The 14,508-nt window shown below is 38.8% G+C and overlaps 1 protein-coding gene across 11 annotated transcripts in view; it reads left to right on the forward strand.

Annotated features, from left to right (window-relative positions):
- RHOT1 (ras homolog family member T1) overlaps positions 1-14,508 on the forward strand; it is a 51,156-nt gene that overhangs the window by 13,725 nt on the left and 22,923 nt on the right. For all 11 annotated transcript variants that reach the window (XR_014793053.1, XM_084862738.1, XM_084862741.1 and 8 more), the window contains exons 4-13: positions 1,474-1,517; positions 1,980-2,033; positions 2,195-2,247; positions 4,498-4,606; positions 4,843-4,944; positions 7,951-8,049; positions 8,605-8,713; positions 9,454-9,574; positions 13,375-13,459; positions 14,022-14,167. Coding sequence is in view for 10 of the 11 variants with exons in the window: in XM_084862738.1 (XP_084718864.1) it covers positions 1,474-1,517; positions 1,980-2,033; positions 2,195-2,247; positions 4,498-4,606; positions 4,843-4,944; positions 7,951-8,049; positions 8,605-8,713; positions 9,454-9,574; positions 13,375-13,459; positions 14,022-14,167 (922 nt within the window). In the remaining variant the exon portion in view is untranslated. The remainder of the gene's footprint in view (positions 1-1,473; positions 1,518-1,979; positions 2,034-2,194; positions 2,248-4,497; positions 4,607-4,842; positions 4,945-7,950; positions 8,050-8,604; positions 8,714-9,453; positions 9,575-13,374; positions 13,460-14,021; positions 14,168-14,508) is intronic.

Below are 14,508 nucleotides of genomic sequence, written 5' to 3' on the forward strand. Positions count from 1 at the left end.
TAGTCTAAATTGAAGTGTGCTCTAAGTGTACAATACAGTGAATTTAGAAGATTTAGTATGAAGCCAGAATATAAAATAGCTCATTAGTACTTTTTCTGAGTATATATTGAAATCTTAATATTTTTGATGTTTTAGGTTAAGTAAAAGTAAGTTTACCAGTTACTTTTCTTACAGTGACTACTAGCAGATTGAAAATTACATATATATGCTTGCATTATATTTCTTTCTTTTTTTTAAAATTTTGATTCATTTACACCAGATGACTATTGTGTTGGCTGTTGTCATACTTTTTTTTTAATATATATTTTACTGATTTTTCACAGAGAGAAAGAGAGAGGGATAGAGAGTTAGAAACATTGATGAGAGAGAAAAACATCAATTAGCTGCCTCCTGCACACCCCCTACTGGGGATGTGCCCGCAACCAAGGTACATGCCCTTGACCGGAATCGAACCTGGGACCTTTCAGTGACAGGCTGACGCTCTATCAACTGAGCCAAACCGGTCCTGGCTCCTTGCATTATATTTCTACTGGACAGCACTGTGCTATATTAGAAGCTGAGGGCAGTGGATACTTTCTGCTACAGTATCATAACTGTAGCTTAACTTATAGAATAATTTTTTTTAGGTAAGTGTAGCCATATAATTAGATTTCACTTCAGTATTAGAATTGGAGCCATAACCCATTGATTATTCAACATATGAAAATATATTAAAAATGACCAGTTATTTTAGCATAGTGTAAAGTGCAGTTGAACTTACATATGATATTAGTTTGTATGTCAGAAATAACAGGCATTTTGGGGGGAAAACATTTAATGTAAGATGATCTGAATTAATATGTCAATAATGGCTTTGCTCTTCATTTATGTGCTTCCTCCTCCCGCCTATATCATGCCTATCTCGTGTACCTTGGTGTTATAGGCACATCTACCCATTGAGACCAGTTCTGGCCAGGGATGCGCACTAAAGAGGGAATTCTTGACTCATCATTATCATGCTCTAGTTTTGCTTCTGGGGCCTGGTTAATATTACTCATACCTGCTATCTAGATCTTAAGCTTGTATTGCCCAGATTCTCATGTGGCCTTTTAACCTTGTCTGGATAGATGCTTTGTCTGGGCTTCTGACTTTTCAGTACCCAGTCTTCTAGATTGGGTTTCTGATCTCTTCTGCCTGACCCTGTCGACACTGAGTCAGATGTCGGCCTAGATTTATAACAGTGCCTTTTGCTCTTCTGTGTCTGAGTTACCCTCTGGTAAACCTGTCTTTCAGTGCCAGCCAGCTTCCTTATCACCCTTCCCTTCCCCTGACCTGCCCTTGCCTTTGCCACCTAGTCTGGCACTATACCATGACATAAGGAATAAGGAATGTGTAAAGGGATGTTAGATGGGTGTTGCATAGATTTTAGCCTGGCCATTAGTTTTTATGGACATGTGTAAAATATGAATCTATTTTTTACTTTGTCATTTGTAGAAGCAGAACAGAGTGATGAACAACTTCATCAAGAAATATCACAGGTGAGTGCCCTGGCCTGTGTGGGTCATTGGTTAGAGTATCGGCCCGTGTATTGAAGGGTTGCAGGTTTGATTCCGGTCAAGGGCATGTATCTGGGTTGTAGGTTTGATCCCCTGCCCTGATCAGGGCACACGTAGGAGGCAATCGATGGATGTGTCTATTTCTCCCACTTACCTCCCTCCTTTCCACTCTCTCTAAAAATCAGTGGGAAAAAATATCCTCAGGTGAGGATTAATTTTTAAAAAAAAATCACAGATGAGTTAAAAAAATAGTAGTAGGTTTTTGTCGGAAAACAGTTATGATTCTAAGTCTTATTTTTTCATTCTCTCACTTATTTTGTTGTTGCTGCTGAGTTTGAGAATGTATTTTTGCTGCAAGTCCTTATGAACTTTTTCCTCTTAGAGGCGTGCTAAGTTTTTCTTACTATTGCAAAAATACTATTAATTTGTTCATTTTTCTTGTAGGCTAATGTCATCTGCATAGTTTATGCTGTTAACAACAAGCATTCTATTGATAAGGTATGACTATATGACTTTTTTCACCATATTTAGTTGCACTTTCAAAATTGTGGGGGCACTTTCAAAATTGATCCCCAATTTAGAATTTTAGGGGTCTTAAGATTGGATATTTTTCAAAGAAGATCCTATATGGCTTAGTTCTTGTTAATTTTTCATTGTAGGTAACAAGTCGATGGATTCCTCTCATAAATGAAAGAACAGACAAAGATAGCAGGTATTTTTTTCTCTCTCCAACTTCGTATATTGAAAAATTTCAAACTTACAGAAAAGTTACAAGAAGTAGTATAATAAATAGCTATAAACACTTCACTTAAACCCACCAGTCCTTAACATTTTGCCACATTTGTTTTATCTATAGATCTATCTATAGATACATACACCACTCCTATTTCGAAAGAAATGATTTGAGGCAACACAAATATTTGAGAGCAAAGTACAGCATAGAGCTCTGATTCATAATTTCAGACATTAAATATTTTGATAATCTTGCATTTCTCTTTCTCAAACCAATGCTTAAAAAGTCTTAGCTTTCGAATTCCTCTTCAACTGCACTGTATGTCCTCTCACTTAGATGCCCATTTGATGAGGAATGACACTCTCCCTTGTCATTGACTGCTCACTGTGTGGGTGTGTAAGAGCATGGGACTTGGAGGAAAGTGAATGACCTTTGAAATCTGGTTTGGCTGCTTATGAGCTTTAAGTCTTTGACTTCAGCCCCGGCTGGCATTGGCCGGTGGGTAGAGCGTCAGCCTGTGCACCAGCGGGTCTTGTGTTCAATTCCCAGTCAAGGGCACATACCTGGGTTGCAGATTTGATTCTGGCCTCCTGCGGGAGGCAATCAGTTGATTTGTCTCTCTCACATAGGTGTTTCTCTCTCTCCCTTCCACTCTCTCTAAAAATCAGTGGAGAAAATATCCTGGGGTGAGGATTAACAAAACAAAACAAAAAAGAGTTTGACTTCATTGAGCCTGTTTCCTCAACTGTAAGCAGAGATGAGGATAATGCTTGTGGTTATTTTAAGAATCAATGAAATAATGTATATGTGAGTGCTTTATAAGTTCTCTGAAAAATTAGGGATCTTCATTTATAATTTCTACAGAGAGATTTCTTTGAAATTCTTTGGAAGATATTTTCCCATTGGTTTTTAGAGTGGGAAGGAGGGGAAGAGACAGAGAGAGGAAAAAACCACCAATGTGAGAGAAAGACACATTAATTTGTTGCTTTCCACCACAAGTGGCCCTACCAGGGCCGGGGACCAAGACTGCAACCCAGGCACTTGCCCTTGATTGGAATTGAACACTCAGGCTGACGTACTGTCTATGGAAACCAAATCAGTTAGGGCTCTGCTTCTTAATACTTTCAGTCTTTTCTATCTCAGGAGATCTACCCATTTTATCTAGCCAAAAATCTATGTTTTTTATTTTTATTTTTTGACTTTTCCTCAGCCTCCATATCTAAGCTAACAGCAGAATCATACCATATCACCCTATAAATATTTCACTATGTATCTCTCAAGATAACAAATCTCTGCATTTTGCCGAAACCGGTTTGGCTCAGTAGATAGAGCATCGGCCTGTGGACTGAAAGGTCCCAGGTTCGATTCCGGTCAAGGGCATGTACCTTGGTTGCGGGCACATCCTCAGTAGGGGGTGTGCAAGAGGCAGCAGATTGGTGTTTCTCTCTCATCAATGTTTCTAGCTTTCTATCCTTCTCTCTTCCCCTCTGTAAAAACTCAATAAAATATATATTTTTTTAAAAATGACTGCATTTTAAAAGGTCCATCAGGTCATGTCATTACCCCAGTAGCTTTCCATTTTACATTTACAATAAAACTTACTCTCCTTACTACATCTGTAAGTCCTTATGTGTCTGATCTTTGCTGTTCTCCCCAACCCCATTTCATACCTCTTTTGCTCAGGACTCTCCAGCCACTCTCTCATTGTTTTTGTTTTTTGGACTAAACAAGGTGGTTTTTTAGTTTGGGATCTTTGTACATGTTGTCCCTCCTTACTGCCCAGCTCTTCCCTGGCTCTTCAAATGGCAGATTCCATTTCATCCTTCACTCCTTGACTCAACTGCCACCTTGTTAGAAAGATTTTCCCTGATTATTACATATAATTAGTTCCCTTTCATTACTCTAGCCCATATGACCCTATTTATTTTCTTCATAGCACTTAATACAATTGGAAATAGTTTACTTGCTTATTGTCCATTTCTTAGTTACACTATTAGAATGGGGATGGACTTTGCCTTATTTCCTTAAAGCCTACAACAGTTCCTGGCTTATCATAGGTACTCAGTATTTGTTGAATATGCTTTCTAGTGAGCTGAGCTGACTACAGTAAAGGGTTCATATTAGGAAGATAAGTAAATCTTATTAGTTAGAATGGGTTAATGTATATTAAAATATAAATCTAACATATGTTGTCTTCCTTAGTATTACAGTGTGCCCTGTTTATTTCAGGTTGCCTTTGATATTGGTTGGGAACAAATCCGATCTAGTGGAATATAGTAGTATGGAGACCATCCTTCCTATTATGAACCAGTACACTGAAATAGAAACCTGTGTGGAGGTATGCCTTGTTTGATTTTGAAATTTATGTTGGTGAATTCTCACTAAATTGAGGTTGGGAATAGGAGACTGGGGAGATGTGGGATGGAATAAATTTGGGAAGTCATGTAAACCAAATAAAACAGAGAACTTGAAGTTGGCCTCTTAGCTCTTTGTAGACAACCATCTTGTGATATCTACTAAGAAAAATGCTTTTTTCCAAATTGTAAAACTTTAAACTTTTTTTCTTCTTCTTAGTGTTCAGCAAAAAATCTGAAGAACATATCAGAGCTCTTTTATTATGCCCAGAAAGCTGTTCTTCATCCTACAGGGCCCTTGTACTGCCCAGAGGAGAAAGAGGTAACCCTTCCCCTCACCACCCCCACCTCCCCATTTTGTGTTAGTAGGGGCTGGAATGTGTAGGTACTAATTCTAATGTGGTAGTGATTTTTAGTAACTTTTAATTTTAAGTATTGTTGTAAACTTCTGTGATTTAAATTTATTGTTTATTATACTTACATTTTCTAGGTATTTTTCTTCAAAGATATTTACATTAAATACTCAGAAAAGTATTTCAGATAAAATACTACTTTAGGAAATGCCATTAGAACAAACAGGAGAATTGGCAATAATAACAGCAAAAAGTCCAAAGACTTAGGTAATGGTTAGTTGCTTTGCTACTATAAAGTCCATCAACTTAAAAACATACACAAAGAAAGAACTTGTGTAGTTATTTGACATAGGTACAACATGTAATAAAATTTGAATACTCCTTTTTGTTTCATAGCTAAGAAATACATTAATTCCTTAATGAAATATCTAAAATTGAATAATATTTTGCCATGTACTTTTTAAATTAATTATTTTTTATTTAAAATTCACTTACCATAAAATTTACCCCTTTAAAGTGTGCAATTTGGTGGTTTTAGTATATTCACACAGTTGTGTGTTCGTTACCACTGTCTAATTCCAGAACATTTCATCACCCCAAAAAGAAACCCTGTACCCATTAGTAGTTACCTCCATCCCCCCAACTCTGGGCAGTCTACTTTCTGTCTGTATGGATTTGCTTTTTGTGGACATTTCATATAAATGGACTCATACAGCATGTGGTCTTTCTGTTTGACTTCTTTCACATAGCATAGTAATATTTTCAGGGTACATCCACGTTATAGATATATTAACATTTCATTTCTTTAATGGCTAGACAATACTTTATTGTATGGATACGTTTCACATTTTGTTTATCCACTTATCTATTGATGGACTTTTCAGTTGTTTTACATTTTATGGCTATCTATCTATATAAAAGCCTAAGCAACTGTTCAAACGGTAGCTATGACTTACACTGACCACCAGGGGGCAGATGCTCAATTCAGGAGCTGCCCCCTGATGGTCAGTGCACTCCCACAGTGGAAGGGTTGCTCAGCTGACCAACAGGCATGCGGCTCATGTCTCCTGGTCCCAGCATCAGTACTAACTAGGCATGAGGAGCAAGGCTCTAATGACACAGTGGCTGTGTGGTCATGGGCATGCCAGTATCACCCTAAGTCGGGTGCTTAGGGTGATACTGGCATGTATCACCCTAAGCACCAGCAAGCCTACTGGGCAGCAGCAGCAGGTGCGGTGGGCTGGGATGAGCAGGAGCAACACGGTGCCTGGCCCTGGTTCAAGCTCCTCCCTGGCTACCTGTCACTTCTCGCACTACTTGGTGCTGTGCAGAATCACCAGGGACAGCAGCCTGAAGCCTGACAAGCTGGCGGGTAAGGCCGGGCTGCAGCAACCCAGAAGTCCACTGATCCTTTCATACCAGGCCGAGGGACTCTACTGATGCACGAATCTGTGCACCAGGCCTCTAGTTGTGAATATAACTGCTATAAACATTAACACACGAGTTTGAACATCTGTTTTCAATTCCTTTGTATAATTAGTAATGAAGTTGCTAGGTCACTTAGTAATTCTATATTTAGCTTATTGAGGAACCATTAAATTGTATGAAGGTTCCAGTTTCTTCACCTCTTTGCCAATACTTGTTATTCCTTCCCCTCCACCCACTTTTTTATATATTATTACTAGAGGCCCGGTGCATGAAATTTGCTTGGCCTGTGCCCTCTTGTAGTCCGGGAGCCCTTGGGAGATGTCCAACTGACAGTTTTGGCCCGCTCCCTGCCACCACAGCTGCACTCGCCAGCTGTGAACCTGGCTTCTGGCTGAGCAGTGCTCCCCCTATGGGAGCGCACTGACCACCAGGGGGCAGCTCCTGCGTTGAGCGTCTGCCTCCTGGTTGTCATAGAACTGGTCATTCCACTGCTTGGTTGATTTGCATATTAGTCTTTTTTATTATATAGAATAGCCATAGTGGATGTGAGTGGTATCTCACTATTGTTTTGATTTACATTTTCCTGGTGAGTAATGATGTTGTTCAGCTTTTCTTGTGGTTATTTTGCCATTTGTATATCTTCTTTGGAGAAATGTCTGTTTAAGTTTTTTGGCTATTTCTTGAGTTGTTTGTCTTCTTACTGCTGAGTATTTAAGAAATAAAAAAGTTGTAGATATTTTCAGGAAAAGTTTATAGTATAGGTGAGTGGTTGGCTGCTTTGACCAGTGAGCCACATTTGGTCTGCCCCTTGTTTTTTTGTATAACCTATGAGCTAAATACATTTTACATTTTCACTAGTATTATCTCATTTCTTTTCTTTTTTTTTTTTTTTTTTTTGGTTTTTAGAGAGGGGGAAGGGAAGAATAAAAAAACATCAATGTGAGAGAGACACATTGATCAGTTACCATCCTGGGCTGCAATTGAGCCTGCAACGGAGGTATATGCCCTTTCAGTCCATAGGCCGATGCTCTAACCACTGAGCAACTGGCCAGGGCCAGGGTTGCAGTTTTTAAATGACTGGAAAAAAATAAAAATAAGTAATATTTTGTGATTCGGGGAGATTTTGTGACATTTAGAATTTATCATTCATAAATACTGTTTTATTGCATCACAGCTATCCTCATTCCTTTATGTTTGTCTGTGGCTGCTTTCCTGCCACAAAGGCAGAGTTGAGTAGTTGCAGCAGAGCTTGTATGTAGTACTCACACTTCTCAGTGCTGAGTGCTGCTTGGCACACTGCTAATTGCACTGGCACAGCTATAATTTGACAGTAATTCAGACAGTATTGGTCCTCATTTACTTAAAAAGGTTTGAGTATAAAAATAAATGGCTTTGCTTTAGTTCATTTTTCACACTGGTTGTATTTGTGTTACGTATTTGATGGTGAGAACAATCAGAATTATTCTTAGCCTTCCTTATGAAAATGATATTTAAAAATCCAAGCTATTTTAATTAAAACAATTGTTTCTTTTCTCATTGACTTCTAGATGAAGCCAGCTTGTATAAAAGCCCTTACTCGTATATTTAAAATATCTGATCAAGATAATGATGGCACTCTCAATGATGCTGAACTCAACTTCTTTCAGGTAACCTTCCTCTTTTTCTGGTGTCTGTGTACCTTGTTTTTGTGTGTTTGAGGGGAGAGGGTGGCTGAGAAAAGCTATCAGAATTTATTAGCTTAAACAGTGATTTGTTGATAAACTTGAGTCTGTTTCATGTAAAAAGTACCTTTCATATCAAGCTATTTAAGTATTTGCTTAGGGTATAAAACTTTTAAGCATAGGAATCAAGGATACTCTTTGATAGCGTTATTTCATGGTACACAATGAATGTGTATTAAGGATGACGAAATCTGAACTCTGAGTTATTTTTCATTCTTGGTCTTATATAACATAGCTTCACAAACAGCCCCATGTTTTAGAAATATGAAGGGGAGAGTAGGAAAGGTTTCTTTCCTTCTAACTGACATATTTTACATAAATAATACAAGGCAGAGACCATCCTAATTTATAATTTGTTTCTTTTGGTTGCAACTCATTGATTTAATATTGCTTTTTAGACTAATGTTTTTATATATTGTATATTTAATGCTGATTTTTGTTGTGTGTTTTTGTTTATTTGTTTGTTTGTTTTTTTGCTAGAGAATTTGTTTCAACACTCCATTAGCTCCTCAGGCTCTAGAAGATGTCAAGAATGTAGTCAGAAAACATATAAGTGATGGTGTGGCTGATAGTGGATTGACACTGAAAGGTGAGTGAATGGTGTTCTTCCCTTTTTGAACTCAATAATTTCAAAATTTGGTATAACGTCTTTATAGCATTATTTATACTTTAAGGAAATGTTAGTTTTACTCATATATATGAAATCTAACTTGGACATGTAGGAGTTGGAATAGACAAGCAATTTGGTGGGGATAGTTATCTTCACTGTCAGCATAAATTATAGGAAGTGAAGTTGACGTCCACCTGAAGGAGAAATTTTCTGGAACAAACAAATTTATCTTAAAGTTCTTCTGATTCATAAGCATCCTTTAAATAGAAATTACTTTTAGGGAAGACATTTTGCCTATCAGTCAGATTTACAGAGTATACAATGTTCCCTGTAGAATGTGTGATAGAACACGGTAAAATAAGAAATGAAATTGAAAACCAGAATTTTTTATTATAAAACGCAAAGATCCATAACACAATTTCCTTGGTTTTTATCACCTAACTTTGTGAATGTCAGTGTATTCCTTGGGATATGTTTTGGCCCTTTCTTCTGGTGCCATCTCTTGCTGACCTGGGTATATATGTGGAATGATTCTGAAATCAGCTCTGTTTTTATTGAGACTCTTGTGAATTTTGTTTTGATTTGACCGTCAGTATGCAAAACTATTAAGCCTAGGTTAATGAATGTAGTGCTAGCCATTATGCGTTGCATGCTTTTCTCCCAGGTGAGCCTGGGCTCTTTTTCACATCAACTGTGCTTACTAATTCATTTTATTTCAGGTTTTCTTTTTTTACACACACTTTTTATCCAGAGAGGGAGACATGAAACGACTTGGACTGTGCTTCGACGATTTGGTTATGATGATGACCTGGGATTGACACCTGAATATTTATTCCCCTTGTATGTATCTTTGGCTTTCTAATTAATTTCACTTGCCAAGTATTTTAAAGTTTTATTTAGCACATAGGTAGGCTTTGGGGTACTCAGGAATAATTTAGATTTATAGAGAGATTTGAAATAGGGTTTTTCAAACTCGGCTCTATTGACATTTTGGTCTGGATGATTCTTTGCTGTAGAGTCTGTCCCATGCATTATAAGATTTTTAGAACATCCTTCGATGCCAGTAACACCTCCTCCCACAACTGTAACAAGTGAAAATGTCTAGCATCTCTAGAAGTCGCCAAATGTTCCCTCAGGACTAAAATCATCCCCAGTGGAGAGCCACTGATTTGTAGAATGGCTCAGACTTTCCTTTTCTTCTCATGGAGAATACAAGTGTTTTTTGTGTATGGGGTGTATATATATATATATATATATATATATATATATGTCTTTATTGATTTCAGGGAGGAAGGGAAAGGGGAATTACGTTGTGTGTGTGTGTGTGTGTGTGTGTATGAAATTATATATATATGTTTATATATATATATATATATATATATATATATATATATATATATATATATAAACATCAATGGTGAGAGAGAATCATTGACTGGCTGCCTCTTGCATGCCACACACTGGGGATTGAGCCCACAACCCAGGCATGTGCCCTGATTGGAAATTGAACTGACCTCCTGGTTCGTAGGTGGATGCTCAACCACTGAGCCACGCTGGCCAGGCTACAAGTATTTTTAAAAATTCTACTGAGAAAAAAGATAAAATATGCTAGGCAAGCTGTTTTTGAAGTCAATAGATGAAAAGTATATTGGTTAACTTTTTTTTTTTTTTTTCATTAGCCCTTCTCCTTCCTAAGGTTTATAGTCTGTTCTTAGCTTAGGATAAAATAAGCGTTTTTTCCTAAACAAGCAGTCTATTTGTGATTGTTTTTCTTTAAATAGTGCTGTGTTTATGTTCTGTTTGTTTAAAAATGGACCCAGCCCATCTGGAGTGGCTCAGTCAGAGCATCGTCCCGTGCACCAAAAGGTTGCCCTTTCAGTTCCTGGTCTGGCTTGCAGTTTGGTCCCCAGTTGGGGCATATATGGAAAGGCAACGATCAATGGTTCTCTCTCTCCTTCCTGCTCTTCCTCTCTCTAAGCATGTCCTTGGGTGAGGATTAAAAATAATCCTATCACCAAAACCGGTTTGGCTCAGTGGATGGAGCATCGGCCTGAGGACTGAAAGGTCCCGGGTTCGATTCCGGTCAAGGGCATGTACCTTGGTTGCGGGCACATCCCCAGTAGGGGGTGTGCAGGAGGCAGCTGATCGATGTTTCTCTCTCGTTGATGTTTCTAACTCTCTGTCCCTCGCTCTTCCTCTCTGTAAAAAAAAAATCAATAAAATATATATTTTTTTAAATAGGACCAACCTTTAAAAAAATAATGATAATAATCCTATCTAATAAAATAGTAATATGTAAATTAACTGTCACTCTGCGACAAAAAATAGTGGCAACCATAGCAGACACTGGCAGTATCGCCCCAGCAACACAAGCCGAGCTTCTGTTTCTTGGCTGCGAAGGGAGAGAGGGGCCTATGGGGATAGGAGCCCAGCGTCCGCATCCCGGCTGCACAGAGGGCGGGAAGGGGCCTGTGGGGACACAAGCCCAGAGTTAGCACCCTGGCTGTGTGGAGGGAGGAGAAGACCCAGAAAAATGGATCTTTCCAGTTCCTGATGCTGATGGAGCCCTATGGGTGCCAGGGTCCTCCACCTGCAGCCACTAGTCACAGCCCGGCAGCCCTAGTCGCAGACTGGAAGCCCCCTGCCTGCAGTCTGGACGTGACCAGCGTGATGCCATGACAGGGCGGGGATGTCTAGCAGGCGCCTACAGATATCAAATCACTGCTGCCAAGGTTGTCCCCCACCCCCTGCACTCAAAAGTAGTATGGTCCAAGGGGGCAACTCCTGAGGCACAGCTCCCTCCGCAGCTGATAGGCACCACGCAGGGCAGGGAAGCTGGACCTGAGAACCCAAGCCCCCAAGTATCCTAGTTGCTGGGCATTATAGGCCTGGGCCCTGAGGAAGACCCAGGACAAGCATCTTCCCAGAGGCTGCAAGAAAGATGGGAGGAGCCTCTGGCTAGAGGCCGGGGTGAGGGATGCTAGTTTCGTTGCAGGCCCGGCTGAGGGACACCTCCCCTCCCCCCCTCCCCTGCACCCCTGTGCACGAATTTCGTGCACCGGGCCTCTTGTGATAAATAAATAAAAATGTGCCCAGTGTCACCCCAAAACAGGAGCCTGCCTTGCTGTAGGATGCCACTCCTGTAACAGGGAAGTGACTTCCCAAAGTCTGGCCTTTGAAGCTTTGGCCTTTCTTCTTTACTTTTTCAGCAGCGTGTAATCTTCATGTCGTCCTTTTTTATTTTAGCATAGCACCCCTATGCTAAAATAAAATATGCAGAACTAGTATGTAAGAGTTCAGGACTTTGTCATTTGTTTTTTCCTCCCATCATTAAGGAAGCAGAGTTCTTTCTGGTTGGATTCCTGGTCCATCAATCAGTTCTAACTTGAAACCTCTCTTGTCAAAGTTACTAAATTAAATTTTGGCTCCAGTAATTTTCCAGCTTTTTCAATAAATCTATATTGAATGAATGAATGAAATTGTCCATAACATTTTTGTCAAGATTTTTTTTCTGTACCATTTATGTGGGTAGATAAATTCTACAAGGGGTTGCTTATTGCTTTCTTAAGTATGACAGTGAGAAAACTCCCATCTCTTATGGCTCTGTGGCTCTATTATCTCTTTCAATGTCTTTATTTCTCTGCCTTGAATTTTCTGCAAAATAGCCGCTTAGAGCTGCCACTTGAATTTTTCTAGCTTTCTTATTAAACTCTGCCTCTGTCCTTCACACTGTTGCTAGATTGAATAGGTATATAAATACAGATGTAACCTTGGCACTTCCCTTCAAGACAGGATAAAGCCCAAGCTTCTTAACATGGTACATGAGGTCATTCCTGATCCGCTCATGCTCACTCCCTGCCTTCATTCCAGAAGTAAATACGAAACTATTTATAGTCCACCAATCATATTTTCTACCCATGGTATTTCCACTCTCTCCCTCCCTCTCCCCTCAACCTAATTAATTCCTCTTATCCTTCAAGTCTCACTTCATTTGACAGTGTCTCTCGGCGGCGCTGACACCTTCCATCCCCAGGACACAGATGTTCCGATTCACGTGGGCTCCCCGAGCATCCTCAGCTTGCCCGTACTTGTCCCATTCTGTTGCAGTAGTGAAGTTATCTGTGGTCCATCTCCCACTTGAATGTGGTTTCTTAGAGGGGCGAAGCTTGTCTTCTTTTTGTATCCCTAATACCTGACTCAGTGCATTTGATAAAAGTTTATTAAACTAAATTTAGGGTGAATCAAAAAGGTCAAATCGGGCAGAAATAACATCTCTTTGCATCATCTTCAACTCATTACCGTGTTGACATAATTATGACTCACAATTTGTTTATAGAGGAGGAACAAACCTGTTAATGGTTTAATCAGTATTATTTATAAAAAAAAATTATTTCAACCTGCCCTTCAGATATTTAAGAGCACTTTACATGTCAACTCGGAATGAGCATTATTTTGACCCTAAGGCTTGCCAGGCCACTCTAGTGACTTTCCTCTGGAGAGTCCACCTGTCTGGCAAGGATATTGTGTGAGTGGTGTTTTCCCACAAAAAAGACTTGTTGCAGTTTTATATTCGTTTCTTAAAATTAAATTTCAATATTTGATTAATGATTTGTTTTACTCTTAAATTTTGTCATCAACAGGCTAAAAATACCTCCTGATTGCACTACTGAATTAAATCATCATGCGTATTTGTTTCTCCAAAGCACCTTTGACAAACATGATTTGGTAAGCTTTTATCTGTAATTTTCCATGATAAGATATTTTTCAGTGAGTGATTTAACTCTGTTCCCTTAGTTTTGGGGTACTCATGTCCCGTGGCCAAAAATTGCCTACGTATAAGACGACCGGACGTATAAGACGACCGGGCGTATAAGACGACCCCCTAATTTTAGTTAAAACATAGGTTTAGGTCTATATTCGCTGTATAAGACTACCCCCCACTTCCGAGGCAACACCAGTTCTTTTTTTTAATAGACCGCCTCTCTGACTCTGGCCAATCTGAGCAGGCTTTTTACTAGAACACAGTGTCGTCTTATACGCCAGAAAATACGGTGAACTCTCTTAAGTTAAACTAGCAAAAGTACTCCTATTTTTATTGTTTTCTCAAGATGAAAAAGCTTAGTTTATAGACTCTTGTATAAGTTTTCTTATAAACATGTAAGACATTTCCTTGATAAAATGTAAAATTTCTTTTCATATGTTAGTTTTCAGAAGCATAGATTTACTAGACAAGGGGCTTTCATGTTTGGGAATCTAACATTATGTATACTTCCTTGTGTATCTTCAGGATAGAGACTGTGCTTTGTCACCTGATGAACTTAAAGATTTATTTAAAGTTTTCCCTTACATACCCTGGGGGCCAGATGTGAATAACACAGTTTGTACAAATGAAAGAGGCTGGATAACCTACCAGGGATTCCTTTCCCAGTGGACGTGAGTATAGAGCTCACCTGTTTGCTCTAGAATTACCACTACTTTAGAATTACGTTGCATTATGTTAATCATTTTGTAAGTTTTTCAGATCTTACTAGGTGTTTCAATCATAATAAGCAGGATTGATAGTGAAGGGATCTGTTTGCTTTTGGATGATGTACATGGAAACCGTAATAAGTCATATAAAAAGTGAGCTAAATTTTAATCCTTTTTTTTCTTTTTAAAATTTTTTTTATTAAATTATTATCTGTGTACATATCTTACCATCCCCCCCCCCAAATCCTTTTTATTATTAAGAGAATTAGAAACATCATTGCTATTGCAAAATTCTTTACACCTTT

The sequence above is a fragment of the Pipistrellus hanaki genome (assembly GCF_964339955.1).
Source record: "Pipistrellus hanaki genome assembly, chromosome: 16".
NCBI lineage: Eukaryota > Metazoa > Chordata > Mammalia > Chiroptera > Vespertilionidae > Pipistrellus > Pipistrellus hanaki.